The 25,714-nt window shown below is 36.2% G+C and overlaps 7 protein-coding genes, 1 non-coding gene and 1 pseudogene across 8 annotated transcripts; 1 reads left to right on the top strand and 8 right to left on the bottom strand.

The window, feature by feature from the left end:
- Positions 1 to 1,986: 1,986 nt before the first annotated feature.
- LOC117618301 lies at positions 1,987 to 2,751 on the bottom strand. The gene is made up of 2 exons (XM_034347891.1): positions 2,209 to 2,751; positions 1,987 to 2,034 (listed from the first exon to the last, which is right to left on the bottom strand). Exons 1-2 carry the CDS (start codon positions 2,749 to 2,751, stop codon positions 1,987 to 1,989), a joined length of 591 nt encoding a protein of 196 aa, XP_034203782.1.
- Positions 2,752 to 3,754: 1,003 nt separating this feature from the next.
- On the bottom strand, positions 3,755 to 3,827 carry TRNAA-AGC. Its single transcript has one exon. It is a non-coding gene; the product is annotated as a tRNA-Ala (tRNA).
- Positions 3,828 to 4,255: 428 nt separating this feature from the next.
- LOC117620231 (desiccation protectant protein Lea14 homolog) lies at positions 4,256 to 5,251 on the bottom strand. Its single transcript, XM_034350374.1, has 2 exons — positions 4,918 to 5,251; positions 4,256 to 4,660 (listed from the first exon to the last, which is right to left on the bottom strand). The coding sequence occupies exons 1-2, from the start codon at positions 5,199 to 5,201 to the stop codon at positions 4,390 to 4,392; spliced, it is 555 nt and encodes a 184-aa protein (XP_034206265.1). The 5' UTR covers positions 5,202 to 5,251; the 3' UTR covers positions 4,256 to 4,389.
- Positions 5,252 to 5,620: 369 nt separating this feature from the next.
- Positions 5,621 to 6,887, bottom strand: LOC117620230 (desiccation protectant protein Lea14 homolog). The gene is made up of 2 exons (XM_034350373.1): positions 6,582 to 6,887; positions 5,621 to 6,130 (listed from the first exon to the last, which is right to left on the bottom strand). The coding sequence occupies exons 1-2, from the start codon at positions 6,785 to 6,787 to the stop codon at positions 5,890 to 5,892; spliced, it is 447 nt and encodes a 148-aa protein (XP_034206264.1). The 5' UTR covers positions 6,788 to 6,887; the 3' UTR covers positions 5,621 to 5,889.
- Positions 6,888 to 8,827: 1,940 nt separating this feature from the next.
- LOC117620229 (desiccation protectant protein Lea14 homolog) lies at positions 8,828 to 9,980 on the bottom strand. Its single transcript, XM_034350371.1, has 2 exons — positions 9,637 to 9,980; positions 8,828 to 9,320 (listed from the first exon to the last, which is right to left on the bottom strand). Exons 1-2 carry the CDS (start codon positions 9,840 to 9,842, stop codon positions 9,080 to 9,082), a joined length of 447 nt encoding a protein of 148 aa, XP_034206262.1. The 5' UTR covers positions 9,843 to 9,980; the 3' UTR covers positions 8,828 to 9,079.
- Positions 9,981 to 12,021: 2,041 nt separating this feature from the next.
- Positions 12,022 to 13,352, bottom strand: LOC117620228 (desiccation protectant protein Lea14 homolog). The gene is made up of 2 exons (XM_034350370.1): positions 13,062 to 13,352; positions 12,022 to 12,717 (listed from the first exon to the last, which is right to left on the bottom strand). Exons 1-2 carry the CDS (start codon positions 13,265 to 13,267, stop codon positions 12,405 to 12,407), a joined length of 519 nt encoding a protein of 172 aa, XP_034206261.1. The 5' UTR covers positions 13,268 to 13,352; the 3' UTR covers positions 12,022 to 12,404.
- A 1,551-nt stretch (positions 13,353 to 14,903) lies between these two features.
- On the top strand, positions 14,904 to 15,802 carry LOC117620227 (annotated as a pseudogene).
- A 437-nt stretch (positions 15,803 to 16,239) lies between these two features.
- Positions 16,240 to 17,632, bottom strand: LOC117619607 (probable WRKY transcription factor 56). The gene is made up of 2 exons (XM_034349599.1): positions 17,145 to 17,632; positions 16,240 to 16,538 (listed from the first exon to the last, which is right to left on the bottom strand). The coding sequence occupies exons 1-2, from the start codon at positions 17,630 to 17,632 to the stop codon at positions 16,361 to 16,363; spliced, it is 666 nt and encodes a 221-aa protein (XP_034205490.1). The 3' UTR covers positions 16,240 to 16,360.
- An 886-nt stretch (positions 17,633 to 18,518) lies between these two features.
- LOC117620340 (proline iminopeptidase) lies at positions 18,519 to 22,791 on the bottom strand. The gene is made up of 10 exons (XM_034350505.1): positions 22,335 to 22,791; positions 21,304 to 21,440; positions 21,039 to 21,212; positions 20,493 to 20,729; positions 20,295 to 20,395; positions 20,134 to 20,206; positions 19,971 to 20,039; positions 19,754 to 19,861; positions 19,191 to 19,316; positions 18,519 to 19,013 (listed from the first exon to the last, which is right to left on the bottom strand). Exons 1-10 carry the CDS (start codon positions 22,663 to 22,665, stop codon positions 18,819 to 18,821), a joined length of 1,551 nt encoding a protein of 516 aa, XP_034206396.1. The 5' UTR covers positions 22,666 to 22,791; the 3' UTR covers positions 18,519 to 18,818.
- Between the last annotated feature and the right edge of the window lie 2,923 nt (positions 22,792 to 25,714).

The following is a 25,714-nucleotide window of genomic DNA, read 5'->3' as shown; positions in this document are numbered from 1 at the left end:
AAATTTGAACAAATGACTTTTTTTAGGTACATCAACACAATTACGAAGGTAGATGTGGATTTAGGCCAATTGGTTAGAGTATTGAACTCGTCCCCTTTTTACTCAAGTTTGAATCCCTCTTCTATTAAATGTGATGAAGAGTCTTTATTTATATTTTCTATATTGATATTGTAGATATGCAAAATGCATCGTTTTAGGGGTAATTGAATGAAATATGAAAGAACTGAATTGCTGCACTAGAGTAAGTTAATTAAATTCCGATCTAATAATATGATAAATTCTGAGAGTGATTGATTTTATGCAGACGGGAGGTCTCTTTAAGGATTGTCAAATATGGTGGTGCTGGTGCCTACTTCAGTGAGACAATCCATATGAAATTCTAAATATAATTATTTCATGCAATTTGACTATTATCATCTAAAATAGAAAATTATTATAAATGGACTTTGAGTGTGTTTCTAAAGTCTATTTCATATAATTTTTTTTTTATAATTTAAGCTCCTATATTAAATATAATAATGAATCTACCTTATTATAATTTGTATAATTATTCCCTAGTGTGCCACCAACTGTAAACTACTTTCTCATCTTCCATTTATTTATATTAAATAAATGGATGGAAGGAAGGAAGCCTTTCTTTCCCCGGCACCCTTTTGTTTTGACAAGATTTATATTTATAGTTAGCATCATAACATTTCATCTACCAGCATTACTACAATATAAAGAGGCTTCATAACGGAAAAGGCCTAACCTTCTTTTTGACTAGATTTTACTTTGTAAAGTATTAAAAAGATAGATGTTGCTCATTACCTACTACTTCCACTATGTGACTAATTGCTTGGCGATTGTTTCTTTAACCATCTTCTCTTTGCCCGGTACCAAGTGCAAACAACATCGTGATCCCCACTGTGTAGCTAATACAATTAATTTTATTTAATTTTGATTTTATGAGACGGTGATATGTGAGAAACTATTATATGATACATATTGAAATGTTATTAAATTACATGTTATGTGTTATAATATTGATGGATATTGGTTATTCCACCTAAAAATGGTATGTTTCGACCAAATAATTACTCGTTTCATACTTGTTCTATGTGATTTATGAGTTAAATTCAAACTTTCATATAGAAGATCGGTCCAAATTCCCAACTTCTCACCTTTTGGGCCTGTCAAATTTAAAGCCATGGACAAAACACAAGTGTTGTTGTATATCAAACCCAGCCAAAGCCCTTTAGAATCTTGCAGGCCTGACTTTGCCCATCAGTTTCACCAAAACCATCTTAAACAAAGCATAGCAATAGAAATAAAAAGAGATAACTAAAGTTGGGTGTAAAAACTTGCAGGCATGTTTGCGTGTGTTGAGTGCATATACAAAAATCAAGCTCCAAACTAATGTAGTTGATCTAGTTGTGGAGACTAGAGATGAGAACACATAAACATCTACCATCAAATTCAAAGAAGCTTCTGCTGGACCTAGCTAGCTACTTTCAAGAATATCAATACATGTTCTTTCCCTTGACTAAATCCTTGAAAGCAACATAGTTTTTAAGGGTCTAGGGAAAGAAAAATGAATCCATCATTGGAGTAATTGCATCACTTTTTGAAAAGTCAGATAAGGATATTTCGTTGTCTTTGTTGCTTGCTGCAAGTCTCTTAACTTTTTCTCTCAAGTTTCAACCATGGTGGTTTTGGATTTTGGTTCCTCACTGCAAACCAAACCATCTTTGAAAGATGAATAAAAGCAGCACCAAATTATTGCAGTAATGGGCTCGTTTGGTATGTCGGACTGTACTAAAAACTTACTAAAGATTTCATTCAGTTGTTTAATCTCTGCATTGCCTCTGCATAGGAAAATTAAGCAAGGAAAAATAAATTGAAGATTTCATTCAGCTAGTTTAGGTTGAACAAGCTAAAACTTAAGTACAAAAAATATTTACAAATAAAGGCATATACAATAATCAGCACAAGTATCAGAGAAAACTACAACAGAGAAACTCCAGAAACTCCAGAAACTACATCAGAGAAAGTCTATAAAAAACCCCAGACCAAAAAGAAGAAGAAAGCAATAAGTTTCCAGCCTCTTCCGAGTCAGAATTTTCATTGGCAGTGGAAGTCCTGGATTGCCTGCCTAGCCAAACTAATTGTCAAACTGCAATTCATTTCCCCACTTCTTCTTTTCTTCACCAAACCCACCATACTCACCTTCCCGCTCAGCTTGGCATAGCTCTTCAAATTCAAAACCCCTGAACTAATATCGCTGCTTGATGATGATCTACCATCAAGCTTTGCCTCCACCGAAACGCTCACCTGCTTGCTGTGCCTCATCTTAATAGACCCTTTTGGAATTGTTCCTTCTCCAACTGTTAAACCCTCATGTGACAGAACCAAAACACTCTCATCATATTTCAACTTTCCCCAGTTTTGATTCTTCACCTTAATTTCTGCCGTCAGTGTCATGTTGATGGCAGTGGATGTTCCAAGCGCCGGGCTGAAATTCTCGACAGAAATTGCAGCCAGCTTGACGTTGGGATCCCTGAAGCGAAACACAGTGAGGCAAAGCACCCCAAGCACTACAATCTGGAGCAGAGCAAGTGCAATGACAATTCCACAGTATTTGATTCTTCTTCTCCTGGGAAATGACTTGGGAGAAAATATCGTGGGAGAAAATGTTGTTATGACTTCTTCTTCTTCTCTCTTTGAGCCATGGGGTTGTTGCTGCTGATGTTGATCCTTGTGATCAGCCATGTTTGAGTTCTTGAGAGACTATGAACATGAAAAATGAGTTTTTTATGTTTTATGTTTTCTCTATTTGTTGTGACCAAAAGAACCAAAAGTGAAAGGCAGTGAGGAAAATTTGGTGAACTAACGTGTCCGCGACTTTGAATGTTCTGCCATGAAGGTGTGAAGGAGGAATATCTCTGGTTGGTTTTCTATTTGGACTTTGACAGCCGCCATGAGGAGGAAAGTCTTACAGGGGCTTAATTAATTAATTAATATTATTAATAAGAAAAAAAGAGGGTTTTGGTCTAGTAATTACTGAATAAATTGTCCTAATTGTAATTGGCCAGTCACCACAAGAAAATGTATTAACGGTAAGTGTTGACATATGGGGTTGAGAACAATATTGTAATCCCACATGGACTAATAAAATAAGATGGATTTGTTCGTTGAGAATATAAATAAGGGAGATTCACTATTATACCCAATATGGGGGCCCAAATTATAAAAATACCCTATATAATATGGACTTTAGAAACACACCCAAAACCCATTTACAACATAACAAAAAAGCTTTTAACTTTTTATAAATTACAAAACTGCCATCAATTTCTTAAAACAAGCCCAAAATCTCATAAAAATACCCAAAGCACTCAATAGGGCATCAAAGTAATTTAATAATCAATATTAAATTCAATAAGGCTAGCTACTATTTTTTAGGTTTTTTTTGGGTTTGTTTATAGGAATTCAATTGTGTAGGGTTTATTTATAATATTAGTGCTAGAAATGGGTATATCACTAAATATCTCTATAAGTAATTGGATGGTGGAGTTTATATATGGTTTTTTTAATTTATAGGGAAGAAACATGAGAAATTTTTGTATGTTGCTGATAGGTGACAGAGCTACTATGCAAAATAAATAAAATTTGACGTCATAAATCCTTTGGTTTTAACAAAGAACTGTTTGACTTTGTCTCCTAAAAACTCACACAAATGGACCAAAAAATAAAAGAAGAATTGGAGTGGAAGTGGAGATGCGGGGTATCGATCCCCGTACCTCTCGCATGCTAAGCGAGCGCTCTACCATCTGAGCTACATCCCCGTTTGACTATTATTTTAAACTTTTTTATTTTGTACCAATCCAATGTGACTGGGACACGTGGCATAACTAGCCAACACTCAACATATATAAGCTGAAGTAAGGAGCTCTTCAATCTTCAGACCATATACACTACATTCATACGTAGGCTTAACTTGATGTTTAGTGAAGCAAATATAGTAGGAGATGAGTTGGCAAATTTTAGTGATCCGCTTAATAATCCTTGTATTTGCCTTTATAATTTTCAAAAAAAATTCGGTAATTATGGATTTATAGAGGATCCTCTTTTTAATTTTAGAGCCGAACCATTAAAACGAGACTTTGACTCTCCACTCCATACACATTTCCATATAAACTGTCTTATTTGGGTAAGAATCCACAAAAAACCATTACACAAGCTAAAAGAATCCCTTGGTCTTCTTGGCTCATGATTTAGATGATAAGTTTAATTTCATCATTAATATAGTCATGGTAAATTTGTATTTCTTAACCTTTTGGGTTATTATGGATCCCAACCAATGAGATCTTTATTTTATTTTTTCCCTCTCCAAGGCATCACAGAGTATTAATTAATTTCCTCCAACAAATTGGTAAAAAGATCAGAAATCTTGAGCTGGCCCTGTTGTTGGCAAGGTATTGGCAAGGAAACGGCCCCAATGATAGGAAGCTTAATTTGGATGTTGAAATCGATCTCATAGTCAATATCTGCATCTTCAGAAATGTCCTTTGCCAAGGTCATGAGCATACTGAATGGCACCTTTGCCAACACCAACAAAATGGACTCTTCTCCCGGCTTCAGTGACGCAGGCTCTTTCAACTTCGCTGATAAAGCCTCGCTGCTCCACTCACATGCACATATATAGTAGAAAACAATCAATATATTCCAAATGAGCTTGCATAATCATACAATTCAAAATTCATTTATGTTCACGAAAATACGTTAATTTTTTACAAATAGTTTAGCATGTTATGTTATTGAACACAGAAAGAGATCAAAAGTGTTATAGGTATGCTTACGTGACTAAAATCATTTGATGTGAGAGATATAAACACATTATTTTAAACAACCGATAGTATGAAATTTGAATCAAACCTGCCGCCGCTTTTTAATTTGAAGGTGGCCCGACTGACGGGAAGATAAAACTCGAAGGGGTTGTACACGGAGATCTTGAAAACGAGTTCTATGGAGTCGAAGTTTAGGTTTTCAAATTGAAGGCCCACAATAAGCGCAGATCTTTTCTTCATCTCAGTCAATCTCCCTTCCAAAAAGCCCTTGGCCAGGTTCACTACATAGTTTTTGGCATTGCCCGCTAACTGTGACACTTTCCAAAACGTATTCGAAAACGCAGAAGAAACAAAAGTTGCACTTCTTTGCATCACTATTGAAGGGGAAGAGATATTTGTAAATTTGTAATTAACTTTGAGCTTATTTGTTATGCTCCCCGTGGACAAGGAGAGCTTAGGTTGATGTATATATGGCCCAACCATGATCCTTTTCTTGCATCTCTCTCTTGTATATAGCTCCAAAATATAAATAAAGAACTGGGTTCCTTTTATTTCCATCCGGTAAAATAGAATTTGTTCTGTAGATTCACCATGTTGTGGAAGCAATATTTTGGGTCTTTTACTTGTTTAATAAGGCCACTATATTCCTTCTCATCCCTTTCCCCTGTTGTTCCTGCTTTTGTAATTCCCCAACTTTGGCTTTGGTCAAACTTGTTACGGTTTTATTATATTTTTAATTAAATAATTAAGAGTATTTACTATGATCGATTCGATTATCCTTCCCAATATCATAAAATGAACATTTAAAAAAAATTCAATATATTTTTTTCGTACAAATGATTGGGGAGGGGGTTTACACAAATACTCATGGGAGTGTGGAAATTTTGAACTTCTGCATACATAGATAGAGGTGAAAGAGCTCAACCAACTGAATTACACCCACCAACAAAAAGAGGGTTGCTGAGCAAAAGACAGTCCATTTCTTAATGTACTTATATTAACAACAAAAGAAAAGTTACAGAATATAACCAAAGCCATAGAATCTCAAAGGTCATATGGATCAGAAGAGGCTGGGAAGCTTGATCGCTCCCTTCTTGTTAAGTGGTATGGTGAAGTTGCCAAAGACAGGAAGGTCAATGGTGAGGCCTATATCCAGCTCATAATCAATGTCCCAATCTGCTCCAATATCTTTTGCCAAGGTCAACAATATGTTATGTGGCACCTTTAATAGTACCTCAAGCACAGTAATGTCCTTTCCTTCAATTGAACCAGGATCTGGTACAGTTCCAGATACAATCTCCCTACAAATTCACATGTACACATACAAATCAAGTCACTTTATATATATATATATATATATATGAGCATGGCATAGAAACTATTCTTTTTTTCTTTCTTTTTTATCAAAAAATTGTGCATTGATCGCATTTGAACTCAAGGTCTCTTCCGACAAAGCAAAACAAACACCACAACACCAATCGTATATTCTGTTCAAATTTTTATTCAGTTCTCTATGCTTTGAATTTGACAATCTTGATCCCTTTGCCTAATTTGACCGTAATCTATTTCGATGTTTGACAATCTTGATTCTTACATATTATGAAAATGAAAATAGGGGACCAAATTGACGAAATTAAAAACACAAAAATCAAATTAGAAAATTCAAGTAAAACACAGGGATCAAATGAGCATCTATAACAAAATAAACAAATAAAAATTGAACCCTAAGTGTTAGAAAGTGAGAATTGGAACCTGCCAACACTTTTGAGGTTGTAAGTGATATCACAGATGGGGAGGTCAACTCCATAGGGATTGGTCACAGAGATTTTTGCAAGGTACTCAACAGATCCAAAGCTCACCTTCTTGAAATCCACATCTGTGACTTCTGCCTCTGGCTTCTTTACATGACCCACTTTCTCAGCCACATAGTTCTTGGCTTTTTCCAACAGCTCAGACATTTTCAGAGCGCACACACCAACAACAAAATATTAATACGAACAAAGAGATAAACACTAGATTAGATTTAGCGCTTGCAGGTTTCTTGCTTAGATTTATATTTTCGGAGCTATTTATAGGAGGTGGATCTTCAATGGATTTATTGGGTAAAATACAGAGGAGGTAGCGGGTGCACTGGGTTTGCGCCACGTGGCAGGAGGTCGACACTTACGTGTCCGCTCGTGTTTCCTCCGTGTTTAGAGATCTGTGATGGATTGATGATGCTTGACATGAAAATTTGTACTCAAAGTAAGGGTTGAGATAAGATGGGATGGGTCTTTTTTTTTTTTTTTTTAACTTTGGACAATCTAGACGGTGGAGAGTGATGTTCTATTTAAATGGCTGGATGGTGGGTCCAACTCTCATCGTCAAATTCGGTGCCTTTATCCGACCAAATAAAATAAAATTGGGTGCCTTTATAGTCGCAGTGGATGAGTCACAAGGGGCCTAATTGAATAATTTGAATATCCATCATATATACAAAACCCTCACACACGCTAGTAGTGCAATAATTTCATTAGTAAATTGCCGAATTGTGTCCCGGACTATCAAGTAATTTTCGATTTTTCAATTTGAACTTTTTTTAGTCAATTAAGGATACAAACTAATTTTGTTTGTCAATCTACTCCCTATTGTCAAATTTGAAACATTTCATTCATTTTTCTGTCAATATTGAGAGCGAAGTTGTCCTTCCAGCAACTTTCTCTTTCTTCTTTTCCAAATTCCAATCCCAGCTCAGCTTCCACTGCCAAATCACACTGCAACTCAGCTTCCCTAAATCCAATCTATCCATCTTCGAAAGCCCCTACAGTGTCTTCTCAAAGCATAAATTACTACAGCTCTTTTCTAGAGCATGAATTGGCTCCTTAAAATTGAGGAAGAACACATCATTACAATAAATTAGATTTTGACACTTGAAAATTTTCAAAAGAAATAAAGTTAAAAGGAATTCAAAACAAATAAAAGGAATTTCCCAAGTGTCAAAACTCTATTTGTTTGGAGGATGAGCTCCTCAGCCAAGCTTTTTCCTATTTTTTTTCTTTTAGTTGAGAAATTATGTGATTGCATTCATAACTCAACTAAAAAAGTTACTAGCCACAAAGGGCCATTACAATAACAGAGCAATCTAACATCAAAATTAAGACAATTTTGTGTGCCTCCACTAACGATCACGCATGATCGAAGAAACTTTAGCATATACATTCCCACTAAGATTGCAAACTCAGAATAATGAAAAAGATATAAAACTTGAAAAAATCAAATCATAACAATACAAATAAAACTCTCATAAGAGAAGAGATGAAAAGCTATCACAAAAGAGAGGTGAAAAGTTCTCACAAAAAGAAATGTGAAAATTACAGAGAAAACTCAAAGAGTCTTTGCGACTTATTCCAAATATATATAAAAAACCACAAAAATGATAGTGGTGGAAATTCAACGGCGAAACATAGGTAGAGATCCAACACCGTAACACAACTGTCTGTAATGATTAAAGGAAAATCATAATATTTTAGAATACGAAAAGAGGAGAAGCGAGGAAGAGAAGAATGAAAAGGGGGGGAAGAACAATGACTTCCTCCCTCTCAAAATAAAAAGGATTCTGAGAGTTTTTTTTTTTATTTTTTCTAAGAGAGAGGAGGCTAGAACTTTTTCCTTTCTAGCATAGATAGTCCCTAAAAAACAATAATATATAGATGTCTGATTAAGGCCACTCTAGCTAATGAAGACACTGATATTTAGGGAGCTATTATCAGCATTAAAAAAGTATAATCGACATTAACTTTAAAAATCAAAGCACGCATATAGTACTTTAAAAGTCCAGAGCCGACATAAACTTCACTTGTTTAATAAGGCTTATACTCCTTCTCACCTCTTTCCCCTCATTGCTATTGTTCCTGCTTTGTAATTCCCCAACTTTAACTTTGTTCAAACTTATTAGGATTTTTATTATATTTTTAATTAAATTATTAAGAGCCCTTCCAATATCACTGGTATATAAAATATTTTTAAAAAACTTAAATATTTTTTATATAAACGATTGAGGAAGGAAGATTAACACAAATACTCAACTTCGAACCCCTGCCCACATAGACAGAGTTGGAAGATAACAACCAACTGAAAACAAAAAACCAAAAAAACTTAAAACACTGTGTGCTGAGCAAAGACAGAGTCCATATCTTAATGTACTTAAATTAACAACAAAAGAAAAGTTACAGAACATAACCAAACCCATAGAATCCCAAAGGTCATATGGATCAGAAGACGCTGGGAAGCTTGATCGCTCCCTTCTTGTTAAGTGGTATGGTGAAGTTGCCAATGACAGGAAGGTCAATGGTGAGGCCTATATCCAGCTCATAATCAATGTCCCAATCTGCTCCAATATCTTTTGCCAAGGTCAACAATATGCTATGTGGCACCTTTAATAGTACCTCAAGCACAGTAATGTCCTTTCCTTCTATTGAACCAGGATCTGGTACAGTTCCAGATGTAATCTCCCTACAAATTCACACGTACACATACAAATCAAGTCACTTTATATCCATGAGCATGGCATAGAACTAATCTTTTTTGTTTTTTTATTTAAATATTGTGTATTGGTTCGAACTCGAGATCTCTTTCGACAAAGTAAAACTAACACCAAATATATATGTTATGAGAATGAAAACATAGGACAAAATTGACGAAATTGAAAACACAAAAACCAAATTAGAAAATTCAAGTAAAACACATGGATCAAAAGAGTATCTATAACAAAAATAAACAAATAAAAATTGAACTCAAAAGTGTTAAAATAAAAAGTGAGAATTGGAACCTGCCAACACTCTTGAGGGTGTAAGTGATATCACAGATGGGGAGGTCAACTCCATAGGGATTGGTCACAGAGATTTTAGCAAGGTACTCAACAGATCCTAAGCTCAGCGTCTTGTAATCAACATCTGTGACTTCTGCCTCTGGCTTCTTTGCATGACCCACTTTCTCTGCCGCAAAGTTCTTGGCTTTCTCCAACAACTCAGACATTTTCAATCGCAGCACACTCCGACAACAAACTAACAGCAAAACAAAATATTAATACGAACGAAGAGATCAACACACTAGAATAGGTTTCGGACTTGCAAGGCTTGCTTTTGAGACTGATATTTGTGGAGATATTTATAGGAGGTGGATCTCCCCAAGTGGATTATTGAGTAAAATATTAGACGAGGTTGTGGGTGCCCTGGGTTCGCGACACGTGGGAGAGAGGTCGGCAGGAGGACTAGTGACAATCTTACGTGTCCGCTCGTGTGTTCGTCCGTGTTTAGATATCTGTGATGGATGGATGATGCTTGACATGAAATTTGTATTAAAAGTAAGGGTTGAGATAAGATGATGAGATGGGTCTTTCTTTAAAAGTTCGGACAATCTCAACGGTGGAGACAGTGGAGTTCTATTTATTTGGCTGGATTGTGGGTCCAATTCTCATCGCCAAATTGGGTGCCTTTATTTGTCGCAGTGGACGAGTCACAAGGGGCCTAGTTGAATAATTTGAATATTATCAGATATACACTAGAAACCCTCACACGCTATTATGGTATGAGTTAGTGCAGAGAATATTCAAATTATTCAACTAAAAAAAAGTATAGATAGATGTCTGATTAGGGTAATTATAGCTAACGAAGACATTGATATTTCTATTTAGTTTTACCTTTCGATATTGATTTGTCGTTTTTGTCATTGCGTGGCAGATTTATATTGCATATGTGAGTATATGTGCTTCTAGTTGCTGAATTATGAATTTTAGTCATTTTTTAGTTATGCATGATTCTCTTTAAATCAATTCAACATATTGTTATATTTGATCATTGAAGAAAATTGACCATATTTGCTTTGTACTTTTGTTTGTTTATCAATAAAAACTTTCGATTATTCTAAAAAAAAAAAAAAAGTATTATCAACATTAACTTTAAAACTAAAGGACACATGTAACAGTTTAAAAACAATACATAACCGATATAAACTTCAAAAAGAAGAAAACATACTGAATGCTTTGAACTAAACCTGCTCACAAGCTTTATGAACTCAACGTACTGAAGCTCATCATGCTCGACTTGTTTCTTAAGTGAACACAGCTCATACGAGCCAATTTCGATTCAAACTCGAACAGTATCCAGTTAATTTACAATTCTAAAGATAGTGATTAGAGACGGAGAGAACATTTTATTGTGTGTATGTAAAATTCAGTGGAAACTATTCGCTGAGACTAAAGTATCATAAGGACAGCTACAAAAGTTGGTTTTCGAAGAATCATACTCAAGTGTGATGCTCAAGAAACCAAATGATCATGGAACTGTAACAAAGTAACTAGTAACCTCAGATGTGCTGCACTGCACATGGCGCATGTGGTGGCTAGATTTGCTCTTCATGATTTTAATGAGTGTATGATTTTGGTAAAACGGTAACCCGATTGGCTAAATCCGTATTAGAACAAGATTTTCAGCCAATTAATTTACATATTATTTTTTCTTATGATATGAGTCGAATTTAACTTCTACACACTATTTCTTTTGCTTGCTAATAGAAAAACACAATTAGGGATAATGTAAAAATTTAAGACGGGTCTCATATGTAATGCAGATTATGGGAAGAAGGAAGTATTTTTCTCTTATCGTTTGTAGGTATTGATATTGAATATGATTAGCACCAAAATAATAGAGCATCTCCAATATTAGTAAATGGGATTGAACTTTGATGTGGGCTTCACCTGGGCCTATGCTTGATTTGATTTAAATGTCTAAAGCCTAAAATATACTAGCGTAGTAGAATTCTATAGTGGGAGCTTTATTTAAGCCCTCATATGAGGCTTTATCTTTTAACTATTTAATCAAATTAATTAATCGTTGGATAAAATTGATTCGTTTGATCCAACAGTTATAGAATGACTCCACTGTTGTATGAAAACCATTTACTCTCAATCCAATATACTAAAGTATGAACAAAGGAAATTAAATTTCAACTCAAACTACAACTGTTTTTTCATTTTCAAAACTCGTGCAGTTTATCAATTTAGATAAGTTTTAATTGTTAGAAAAGTAAAAAATTAGGAATGTGCTGAAATAAATAATAATGAAGTATAATTAGTCAACTATAAAAAATTCTAAATTATTCCCAATATTAAAATAGGTATAAAGTTCGAATCCCACTCTTATAAAGGGTAAAAAAATAAAAATAAAAACCACACCCCGATCCCACTTGAATAATACATTGCTACTAAGTACAGTCTTCCCAATTCTAATTCAAAGCAGCAAAAAAATCAATTGACATAATGCTTCTCCACATGGTAAAATCATATACCATTTCTTATGGGATACAAGATGAATAAAAATTCCTTTTAATCTTTCATAAAAGATAAAGTTCATCTCAATCCCATTAGGAGGGAAAACACAATGCAACATCACAAACAGTATAACATAACCAAACTGTTCGTACATTCACGACAAGAATTCGACTTTCACTTCTCTAATTTTTAAAATGAACTACTTACTCTTACATTTTATGACAGAGAAAGAATTCGACTTTCCCTTTCCCCTTCTTTAGATTTTACCTCTACTTTGTTGCCTCTTTTGGAATCTCCTTTTTAGTCTCTTTTGAAGCTTCATCCTTTGAACCCCAAATAGCTTCAGATAAGGTGGGAAGCTTGATTTCGCCCTTCCTAGATAGAGGTATGGTAAGGTTCCCAACTAGAGGGAGGTCAATGATGAGACCCAAATCCAACTCATAGTCAATGTCCCAATCCTTAGCAACGTCCCTTACCAATGTCACAATTATGCTATGTGGCACCTTCACAGGCACCTCCAACATAGTAGTGCCAGTTGACTTTATTGAGCCAGGATCTGGCATGTTCCCAGATGCAATGACCCTAATTCACATGTATATATACATACAAATCAGAAAAATGATCAATATCAAGCGATTGTTATATCGAAGCTCATTCAGACATTTCAAAAGGGTTTTGATTTTGATCTCATCATTTGTTGATTTCAAAATGAAAATTTGATTTTTATCTCATTCCTTGATTTCAAAAAACGAAACACTTTTAAATGGTTTCATCTGTAGCCGGACCGTGGCATTTTTTTATTCATTGAACGAGCATGGTCACAAAAATTATAGGTTCTTCAAAACCAACAGCAGGATTAAAATGGCCACAAATAGATCACGAGTGACAAAAGAAAAAAGATGTAAAAACAAGAGTTGAATTGAAACCTGCCAGCGCTTTTGAGGGTGTATTTGACCTCACAGACGGGGAGAGGATGTGAATAGGGATTGTTGACAGACACCTTGGCGATGTAATCCGCAGAGTCAAAACTCACCTTCTTGAAATCAACGTCTGTGAGACTTGCATCTGGCTTTGGCACATTTGCTATCTTATCTGCCACAAAGTTCTTGGCCTTGTCCACCAACCCCGCCATTTTCAAAGACGTATGAACCAACAAAAAGAAAAAACAAACCAAAGAAAACTAAAGATGAACAAACCAAGAGATTGATTTAAGCCTACTTGCAGCCTTGTATTCAGATCGAAAATTTCTTTTGGGTTATATATAGAGGAGCTGCAACACTTGATTTGTGGGATTGTGACAAATGTAATGAGATTGACGTGAAGAAAATTATCATATATGTACGTGTTGGGATTATATATTCCGCACTTGATTGAGGGTTAAGATTGGATCATGGCTATGTATTAGGTCAAATGCACCCTTAATTGCATGGTAAGCTCCACCAACCATATCTCCCTCTTTTCTATCTTACATTTTTATTTGGCAAAATTTCTTGTAAACATATAGGAACACATCCTCTTTTTTATTTATTTTTTATACAAGCAATAATCTACTATAAACTAATCTAAACTACGGAGAGGGTAATTTGAACTCGAGTGCAGAGTGGGAGCACATCCGCTCTAAGCAACTTGGCTAAGCTCATGCTTGCAACACATCCTTTAAAAAAAAAAAAAAAAAAGGAACCATCCAATCAAAGCATCCTTGACATATGTTTAAGAATATTCGAATCCCTTAAGAAGAATCGTAGAGGATGAGAGTTTCTTCTATTTGGTTTGTTTGGTGGATTGGAGCATACGTGCATGGTAAGGCTGCATTTGACCTAATATAAAGATTTTCTATTTGGACATACTATCGTGTGTTTTATTCCGTATTCAAGAGAAAATTAGTTATCATACAATTAAAATTTTCACTATTTTCAACTTTTAATTAAAATTTACTTGCTTCATTTTATCAACCAGCGCACCCAATTATCACCCAAAAAAAAAAGGAAAAAAAAACAACACCAATGACATAAAATAGGAAAAACATTACCAAAGACTAAACTATAGAGTCACAGGTATGGGAAGGGAAGGCAACATTTGAGGATCTGGAAATCCGTTTTAGTTTTCAAAGTACCCGTCTGCGTTTAATCCCCAACATACTTACACCATTCACAAAGAGACATATAGAAGAGAACGAAAAATTGGAAATGCTCTCTTACACCATTCACAATGAGACATATAGAAGAGAACGAAAAATGAGAAATGCTCTCTTGTAAGAATGTTCGCCAACCTAGTTAGATTGTGAATTTGGATCATTGATCGTGTTAATTCTTATCGGAATGTGTGGTTCAGATTCACAATCTGGCAACATAAGTATTTAGTTAGACTGTGAATTTGGATAATTGATCATGTTAATTCTTGTCAGAATGTGTGGTTCAAATTCACAATCTGGCAACATAAGTATTTGTTTGGCAAAACAAGTCGTGAAAAATAGGACATATACACACCCACAAATGCTACAATTAGGATGCCTCAAATGTGCGAGGGAGTTTTATGTGGTCTAACGTGTGCGTTAATCCACAACAATTGGTAATATGATACAAAGGAAATCAGGTGGGAAATGAAGTGACTTCTCAGGCACGCACTTCTTCCACAAAAGCACAGGATGTTGCCATCAGAATGGGGTTCATTTTCTCCTATAAAAAGACATGTTTTTCTAAACACTAATACACGGAAGCAGTAACAAGAAAAAATACTACAGCTACTAGCTAAGCAAAATCAAGTGCAGAATGGCACCAAATTTAGCAATTTCACTGGCATTTCTCATTTCTTTAAGCCTAGCACTACAATTTGGAGCTGATGCTGCAGGAATTGCCATCTACTGGGGTCAAAATGGGAACGAAGGTACCTTGGAGGAAACTTGCGCCACAGGCAACTATGAGTTTGTGAACTTAGCTTTTCTTCCAACCTTTGGCAATGGCCAGACCCCCATGATCAACCTAGCTGGACACTGTGATCCCTACACTAATGGCTGCACTGGCTTGAGCTCTGACATTAAATCATGCCAAGCAAAAGGGGTCAAGGTCATTCTTTCAATTGGAGGAGGAGCAGGGAGCTACTACCTCACATCTAAAGAGGATGCTAGGCAAGTTGCTACTTACTTATGGAACAATTTCTTGGGGGGAGTAGTTCTACATCTCGCCCACTCGGTGACGCTGTTTTGGATGGAATTGATTTCGACATCGAAGGAGGAACAAACCTACATTGGGATGACCTTGCAAGATACCTCTCTGCATATAGTAAACAAGGCAAGAAAGTTTATTTAACTGCAGCTCCCCAGTGCCCTTTCCCAGATGCTTGGGTTGGGGATGCCCTCAAGACAGGCCTTTTTGACAATGTTTGGGTCCAATTCTACAACAACCCACCTTGCCAATACTCCTCTGGGGATCTTAGCAACCTTGAAAATGAATGGAAGCAGTGGATTTCAGATATTCCAGCTACCAAGATATTCCTAGGACTACCAGCTGCCCCTGCAGCTGCTGGAAGTGGCTTCATTCCTGTGGCTGATCTCACTTCTAAAGTGCTTCCAGCAATTAAAGGTTCTCCCAAGTATGGAGGGGTCATGCTGTGGTCCAAGTATTATGATGATCAAACTAACTATAGCTCTTCCATCAAGAGCCATGTCTAAATTAAATTTTGAATCAGAGACAACTGTAGTCGTCTGTGATGTTTGTGTACTTCTACATATATATCAGTATTATGCATAAATACATATAGAAACATTGTGTGGTCTTGAACTTATTTTCCTTTCTTTCTTTTTTTTCCGACTACATTACTTTTACTATTGAATCAAATTAGTTAGTTTAATTCAACGGTTAAGAAATATGACCTCATATATATAAGATAAAACATTCAGGATGAACCAAAATTCATAGGTGAGCCTAGACTGGCCCACTTCGTTTTGGGCTGTGCGCAGATGATAAATTAGCATGTCATTTAGAATACAAGAATCAAATGAGGAGTTTATTAGTGGTACCAATAACATACAAGAGCTTAATTGACATATTGATTTTGGTATATTGACCTTTACATTTCTTTTCTTTTTCCTTCTCAGATAGTCCACAGTTAATAAGGTTAATACATATATAAGTACAAATTAATTTCCAACAGAAGATCATGCACTGTGTATTCTGTATGTTCATGTAGCAATTAAACCTTTGGTACTAGCGAGCTAATTAATTTTGAATCAGAACCTAGAGAGGAACTGCATTTGCTTCAGAAGAGGAGTTAGGGTTTCCATCAACTTCTCACAGGGATGATTGTGAGTTCCTTCATATGTTGTCACCACAATGCTCGTGTCCTTAGACAGCCTCTGGACCTGCTTTTTCACATTGCATGTGTGCTGTGTGCACCGATAATAGCTCCTACATATGACCATGTTTGAAAGTATGAAAGTGAGAAAAGCATAGAATTTTTTGAACCCAATGCCCTAATACTAATTAAGCTTGAGATAGATAGATCATATAGCAAACTTGTAAATGTATATATAATTAATATTAGGACCAAATATCGGAGTTTTGTATTTTTTGAAGTTTTGGATCAAAATTTCTAGGACCAAATACCCGAGTCTCAGTATTTATGTATTCAGTTTCCTTGTTGGCTGAGGAAAAAGTAGAAATGCTTCGTTGAGCAACTAAAAATATGAATGTAGAAATTTATAAATTAGCTGGCTGAGGAAATATCAAATTAGTTGAGCAACTAAAAATACGAATGTATAAGCAAGGGGCTGATAGTTCAGGTGGTTAAGAACATTTACCCCTGCACCCGAAGTTCTAGTTTCGATTCTCCCTTAAAATGGCTTGTATATATATATAAAAAAAGAAGTTATATGAATGTATAAATAAAAAGTTATATGAATATATATAAATGTTTTGTTTCTATCTCAAATTTGATGTCAGTAGCCAGCTGGGATATAAATTGTAACGAACAAAAAAATTAATATAATGGTGTTAGAAAGTGAATTAACAAACCTGGGATATAAGTTGTTCTTGACGGCCTTCTGTCCGTACTTTCTCCAGCGATAACCATCATCAAGAATATCATCGGCACTCCGGGTCTGAAAAGCAAATCTAGGCCGGCTCGCTGGTTTTCTCATCCTACCTCCACCTTTCCTTTTACTATTTGCACCCTTTCCTTCCCGATCAGCTTCATTAATATTCTCAGCAGAGGCACCAACATTATTATTTTCCACCAGTGGCTTATAATTATTAATCTCCTGCCCATCAAACCCAGCTGCTGGAGAACCAGAGAGAAGGCTGACCCAATCAATGTCTGGGAGGACTTGATGCTGCTGAGGTTCTAGAAGAGGAGGGCTGATCAGCTGTGAGGAGGAGGATGGGGCTGTTGATGTTGATGAGGGTGTGAAGAGAGGGTTTTGGGGTGGCAACAAGAATGGCAATGAGATTAAGGATGATGGGGTTAATGGGGGTGGGTAATTAGGCTCTTGGTGACCTTCCATAATTAATCTGAGGTGTTAATTAATTAGAGAATGAAGAGAAAAGGAAGAGAGAATTAATGTTTGATAGGAGAAGTATATATATATATATAAAGCTTTCAAAGAGTTAAGGTGGTGGAAGGTGAGAAGAAGTTGGTCCGTGCAGACACACAAGAAACAAAGAGGAGAGAGAGAGAGAGAGAGAGAGAGAGAGAGAGAGAGAGAGAGAGAGAGAGAGAGAGAGAGATTAATTGTTGCTTAGGGTTGAAATTGGGAGGCCCTTTTTTAACCACATCTCAACTACTTCTGTTCACCTGCAATTTCAAGCGAGAAAAGGTGACGTGCCTCAATATACATATCGTTATCATCAATGCATGCGTTTGCATGGCTCTCTCTCTCTCTCTCTCTCTCTTCTTCACCCACAAGATTCATGGGATGAGGTATTTCTGTAATATTGGGAAATATACATACGTCACGTGTTCAAATTGCTACAAAATTTTGGTTTTAATTTGACTAGAGATATATACTGTTTAGTTTACCAACCAAAAGAGAACCAAGAGAAAAGGCCTGGACCAAAAGCATCTCATGCGTTATTGCTAACACCATTCTTGTATATACCAAGCATTTTGTGAGTGACTCGGTCAGCAGGGCCCTCTTCTTTCATCTTTCTATTTTTATTTTTTCTAAAGCAAATAGTTTTTAAATTTTTTATTTATTTATCAATATCTAAAGTAATAGTTTTATATATATACAAGTAGTATCGAAAATTGGACTTCGAGTGTATGGATAACTGTTCTTAACTACTTTAGCTACAAGGCCATTGCATATATGTCCGAAGGGAGAATTAGTGTTAATGTATTCACACCAAAAAATTACTCCAAATGCAAATTAACTATATTGATATATACAATTTTGCTAACTCAATGTTTAATTTGATATTCTATGATAATAGTTCATAGTTTTATATCATTATATATAGTTCTATATCGTAACATTAGTATATGATACTGATACTGACTATAGTTCTATGGTAAAAATCAAATATTATGGTAAAGAAAGTTTCTAAACCAATATACAAGCCTCAATTTGATCTCTAAGAAATGGAGAAATTGCCGCAAGGACTTTGTAAGCCCCCAATCTGAATTATCAAGAACATGAAGGTAAATTAAATCAAGACAATACAGATCTAGTGCAGGAACTGGAAAGGTAATTAGAACAAAGGCTTCTTTCCGTCTAACATTCCCATCAAATGATCAAAAACCTGGCTCCCTGCATCGCGCAGACCAGAGTGCATGAATTCGTTAGTTATCCACAACCGAATCCCGGCTATCTGAGATGCTGTTTCCATGACCAGCTTGAAGTTTACAAACATGTCTTCATAGTAAACAGCAGCTGCAACAGGTACCTGTCAATGTTGACAGAAGGAAATTCATACATTAACGGACGAAACTGCTGATAATTCACATATGTGTACGGTCAAAATGGAAAACATCATAGGCTGCTACAAGGTTTAGATCTCCTTGTGCAAATCTTATGGCCAGTTGATACTCAAGAAGATTAACTTCATATAAAGGCAGCACACCTTGTTATTATTTAGTGCAGTGATGTCATATAGTGGAGGCCAATCCTTCTTCTCAGCCAATATATGAGCAGCACCTTTGAATTTCCTTAAGGCATGAATCTCATCAAACATCCATGGAAAGATCATCTGCAGCAGCAAAAAACCCAGTTTGTGTTTGTGAGGTAGTAGTCAAAGCTGCAAGCAACAACATACTAGAGGCCAACTCCAATTTTGCTCTGTATGACACATAGCTGTGGGACTACTCTGCTTCCCCAATACACCTCATTCGACCCCTAAGATTGGTCCAAGTGTCTATAGCTGCATGAGCTTTTATACCATCATGCAAGTAAATCATAAATTGTATGCACAGCTAGATATCCTCTCCATCAGGGTATATACTCTTCAGAGTTCATGACTCCCCAAAATATTCTATACGTCACATGCTGACGACTATTTTATCCATGAGATATATACTGAATGTGATATATAAATAAATGATCATTTATCTGTCTGATAAATTCATATAATTGGATGTGAACATTATGGATTTTTGGCATTGAAAAGAGGAAGGAACCTATGCCTACCTCTCCTGTGAAAAATACGGGACGACCTTCTTTGGCAGCCCGGACTGCATCAAATTTGCCCTCATTTTCCGCCCTTATTCTTTGAGCAGCCCACCGTGATGAACCACCCTTCAATAAGTAAACAAATAAACAACTAGACAAACTAATAACCAAATGAAAAGAAAAAAGAAAATAAAGAACATATACTTCTGCAGATGAAAGAGACTATAGCAATTACCTGACAGTATATGGGTTCATGAAGAAGAGCATAAAGTGGATTTGTGTCAAAAGATGACCACTTGTCAAACTGCAAATATGGAATGGTTTAAGGTTTATAACTTTATACCAGGTATGTTCAAAGCCTTGGATTCAACATCAATAAAAGGTAGTTATTTTCTTACAGCATCCAAGAAGTAATAACTGATTTCCTTTGATGCTCCCGGAACTATTATAGGATCCCAGGCCCTCTCAAACCTATGGGTCGAAGTGAAAATATAACTCAGTTGAAGCATGACTAAATTGTAGCATATTGAAATCTAGGTTCACACTCATGAAGCCTTACATGTAGTGTAAGCGCTCAAAACCAGCACTGGATCCCAAGCCAGTAAGACCAAGAATCTGCAATCCTTTTGGGGTTAGGAAGCCTCCAGATGGAAGCTGGACCTGTACAAAAGCAAGGGTAGGTGGGATTGATTTTAAAGAGTAATCTTAAATCTCAGAGTTATGAAAAGCACCAAGAGAATATGTTCTAGACCCTCACCCCTCCTCCCTCGGATTTTGACAAATAGTTAACAACTTCACGAACAACCTCAATATCTTGAGGATACCTTTGGTAGTACTTCTCATTCTGATGTCTAATCTGTTCAAAGCATGCTTTATACACGGCATCTGCAGTGCATCCATTTCCTATAGGAGGGATTCCTCCAGTTAAAAGGACTTGTTTTAGTCCTTGTGGTGCAAAACTCAAATAGGTTACTGCACAAAAACCACCAAAGCTCTGCACAAGGGAAAAGAACAAGCTGCAATTTTAGTTCAGTTGCACAGACAATAGTGCACCACAAGCAAAACATAAGAAATGACTTAACACAGAGACATTCTTATGATACAAAAAACGCAACACACAACAACTTCAGACATAAGGAGAATGAAGTTGGCACTATGAAGGAGCTCTGGATCTTAACAATGTCCTCCGATAACATAGTAGGTATTTCTTAGTAAAATAAAGAAACTGCAGGCAGGATCATCACACTATAGTCGAAACATTACATTGTACACATAAATACTAAAAGCAAATAGCAATTAATACCTGACCCAAAATTGTCCAAGGCCCAGCATCAGGCACAAGACGTACTCGAATAAACTCTGCATCATTTACTATATTATCAGCTCGGAAATGTTTTAAGTAATCAGCCAGATCCACTTCAGACTTCAGTTGCGACATAGATGAAGCTGTCAAAGGAGTTGATAAACCTGTTCCTCGCTGCAAGTAAAAGTAGATAAGCAGGAGAATAACAAATAAGGAAGTACATATTCACAAAAGCTTGTAAGAATATATGCCTATATAACCATGCCTGATCCATCAATATAACACGAAATTCTTCACATGCTTTACGTATCCATCCACTGGGTTCGGTTGGTCGAGGGGCCTCAAATCCAGGTCCACCTTGTAGATATAATAGGTATGGCAGTGGTTGTTCTTCTTTACCAACTGCAATACAAATCATACTTTATTAAGGGACTAACAGAACCACAAACATGTATAAAAAAGGAAATTGTCTGAGAAGGATATGAGCAATCCGGATATTGAAAAAATAGGGAAACAGCTTGCTTGCCAGTTACATTTTTATCTACTCCTAACTAGCAATGAGATTTCATGACTAAAGCAGATACTCTTTTTAAGTACAGTATTTTATGAAGCCCCAATTTACAGGTATATGCACATGCTTGCCCATTTGTTTTAAGTATGTCTCCGTATGGCGGCATAGGTAAGCAACTTCTGCTGTAACTTCTCTTATCTTATGAACTATCCTGGAATGGATATAAGTTTTATGTATGCACCTAAGTCAGTTGAAATTCATAGAACACGTGACATTCGATCATGTGAACATTCACAGGCAGATATCTCATTCAAGCCTCCTTCAAAAATAATTTATTGTAGTTAGTGGGAAAAGCAATTGTAGCAGATTAATCTTTGATCTTTTCAATACTGAGGACCACAACAACATAAAACTATCATCAGAGTTAGTTGAGAGGATTCAAATAACTCTACCAATTCAAACCACTAATCGATGTCTTTCTCTCAGCTGAAAACAGTAGACAATGCCTCATTCTTTCCCTTTCCACCATTTTCTAAGCAACCGAACAGAGGCAAAGCACAAAAAGGTCAACACACTTCAATGAAAATCAAAACACTGAGCCGCTTAAATCCAAGAACAAATTAATCACTTCAACTGATATACACTATATTGCATAATTCACTTCCAACACCAATCAAACAGTAATTAACAGATAATAACAGGAAAATCAAAACACTGAGCCGCTTAAATCCAAGAACAAATTAATCACTTTAACTGATACACACTATATTGCATAATTTAGTTACCTGAAACAACTTCGCGGGCGAAGATTGAGATCTTAGACGAAGCCTTAAGACCGACGGAGTGGTCGAGAGGCACAGTGAATCGATGGTCACGAAGTCGGAGCTCCGGCACCGAAAACCACTTCCCGGCAACGTGGTCCGGCGACGAGTCGGCGGAGGTGGCATTAGGCAAGGACATGGCTGTGACTGTACGGACTGAGCTCTGGCTGCAGTTGAAGCAGCGAAGCTTGGTGACGCGAAATAGTGGAAGTGTGCGAAGACTGAGAGAGAGGGAGGGAGAGGGAACGTAGAGGAGTGACCTTATCAATGCAGGTGGCGCGTGAAGTGCCGGCATTTCCGGAGAGAGAGTGTGAGGGGATGGGCTTCTGAGTATTAACACGTGGCGCGATCTGTTTGTGATTTTGGGTTTGAATGGTCTTCAGCGGTTGGATGTGTAGACTTTTCGGTGGGGAGAATTTCGATTGATTGGAAGGTTGATGTCGTTTCGGATTCGGAAGCCGATTCGATTATGTAATGTAAACGCAAGTGATAAAAGAATTATACTATGCAAGCCGATTCGGCCAATGGTGAACTTGTAATTTCTCACATTGGGGCTTCTATCTTTATGTACACATGACAAAATCACAGGGAGGGTATTTTTCTGAGGCCTGAGCAACAATGGCTTGTATCCACTACCATTCTCTCTTTCTCCTTCCTCATCTTCCTCTGTTTCTTCAGCTACTGCATTTCTTGGACAAAAAGTAACTTCCGCTTTGTGGCACTGTCGCTTGGGGCACTTCACCAATTCCATGGTTCAAGTTGCCTTGGAGAAGTCTGGTTTATCCTCAACTAGTTCTACTTGATTCTGTTGTTTGTCAGTCCTGTTTAAAAGGCAAATTTAGTAAGCTTCCTTTTTCTTTGGTGTCTTCAAAGTCAGCAACACCATTTGAGGTTGTTCATAGTGATCTTTGGGGACCAGCTCCTTGCATTTCTCTTGAAGGATTTAGATATTACATCACCTTCATTGATGAATGTACTCGTTACACATGGATATTTCCTCTACGAAATAAATCAGAAGTTTGTTCCACTTTTGTGCACTTTTATGCTATTGTCTTGAATCAGTTCGGTGCTTCCATTAAGGTTTTGCAAAAGTGATGGGGAGGGGAATATATCTCTGCATCTTTACAGCAATTCTTGTCATCCAAAGGTTTTATTCATCATAAATCTTGCCCTTATACACCTGAACAAAATGGCTTGGCCGAAAGAAAGAATCGACACCTTGTAAAAACAACACAATGTATTTTACTTGGATTTGCTTCTCAATACAAGGGCTACATTTGCTTTGATTCAGTCACCAGAAAATTGATTTTTTCTAGACATGTTTTGTTTGATGAAACCGTGTTTCCCTCATGCAAGTCTAAGCCTCTATGCTCACCATGTGTTTCTACAAGTTCAGAGACTTCTTCTTTGGTTTCTTCCATAGCTGTTGTATCTTCTTCCAGTCCATTGGCTGATTCTGATCCCACCGAATTGTCTGCTACTGCTGCACTCAATAATTCCTTCTCTATGGCTACTTCTTCAACAACCTTAACCAATGATTCATCAGCATATTCTTCCAGTACCTTGCCTTCTTTACAAACCCTGGATTTGCAAATAGACCCACCTATTCCTCCTACTAATCTTCATCCTAAGCAGATCAGGAGCAAGTCAAGAATTATTAAGAGGAAAATCGTACAGCCGGTCGGCTATACTTATTTCGTAATTTTTTCAAAAATTTATATAGCCGAACCGCTATATTTATCTCGTAATTTATTCAAAGAGGGTGTAGCCGAACGGCTATACTTATCTCGTAATTTTCTCAAAACATCGAGCGGCTATATTTATTTCGACACGCGGGACCTGATCGCCAGACGAGTCCTCTTTTTTTTTTTATAAACAAAATAAATAGTATAGCCGCTCGGCTATACTTGTTAAATATAATGTATATGAATCGTACAACGGTTTTTCTTGTATGGCCGCCTGGCTATACTAGGTTTTTAGATTACCCCTGGGGCCTGACCTCTAGACTACTCTTATATTTTTTTATAAAAGCTGAGCGGCTATACGTTGTTTGGCACATGGGCAATGCAGCTACTCAGGTTTTTTCATAAATAGTATAACCACGCGACTGTACTAGATTTTTTTTTTGTTTTTAGTAAATCGTATAGTAGGGCGGCTTTACTTTTTAAAAAAAAAAATTTAATAAATAGTATGGCCACTATATATATATATATATATACTTGGATCCTTTTTTTCTTTTAAATTTTTTTTCCCAATTTCGTTTATCGATAAGAGTAGTATAGAGCATTATGCATTACTATTAGGTCATTACCTGAGTCTCTATTGTCCCCTTTTAATTTTTTAATTTTCAAGAATTTTTACCCGTATAAAGAATTTAGCACTTTCACGTTTAATACTATATTATACACGTACGTATGTATTTTTCAATAATACATCCTTGTTATGCACACGTCTTAAAGACTTGATAAAATTCACGTTTAAAAAAAATCAAACATACAATACTTGTATTGTACATGTACATATGTATTTCTCATGTTTAATACACATATTTTTAACAAAATTTTCAATAAGACAAACAAAATTAACATATAAATTACAAATAATTCTCACATATTTTTTAATAATTAAAATTTTTAGATTAAAATATTATATAGTTGTCGATTAATATCGGATTTGGATATGTTGAAACTAGCAAATTAATATCTATAAAGTATAAACGAACGCAATTAGAAGGGTCCTTTTTTTCTTTTTCTTTTTTAATTAAATAGTATAACCGCCGGGCTATATCTTTTAAATATAAGGGTAAATTACTCAAATGGTCCTCAAACTTGTATGAGATTTACATTTTGGTCCCTAAATTAAATTATTAGTCCAAATGGTACATAAACTCTATGTTAATCGCCCATTTGATCCAACCGTTACATTTTCTGTGAGTTTTTAACAAGTCAACGCCAGTGATGGGTCTAGGATGGGTATATGCGTCTTTTTAAATCTGAAAGGGTATATGCGTCTTTTTCAACCTCAATGTCTTCTCCGATTAGCCAAAACGTCGTATTCGGTTCGTGACTATCCGAAACCGAGGTGCGAAGGCAACAACAGAGATTCTGGAGTTGTTAGGGTTCCTATTTGGGGGTTTTGCGGGAATTTCTGGATTTCGATCATTGTGGATGCTCATCACTGATGGAGTTTGAGTTCCGTTGGGGTGGAGAGAATCCCAAATACGGTAAGGGAATATCTGTTTGTATTTTATATTCATCTTGTTTTGCAAATCGATGTTTTTTGTTTGCAAGTGTGTGGTCCAAGGTCAGTTTCTTTATGTTGAAAAGATACTCTGGCATTTTATT

Source organism: Prunus dulcis, chromosome 2, assembly GCF_902201215.1.
Source record: "Prunus dulcis chromosome 2, ALMONDv2, whole genome shotgun sequence".
In the NCBI taxonomy this organism is placed as follows: Eukaryota; Viridiplantae; Streptophyta; class Magnoliopsida; order Rosales; family Rosaceae; genus Prunus; species Prunus dulcis.
This window is presented reverse-complemented; position numbering and strand designations above follow the sequence as displayed.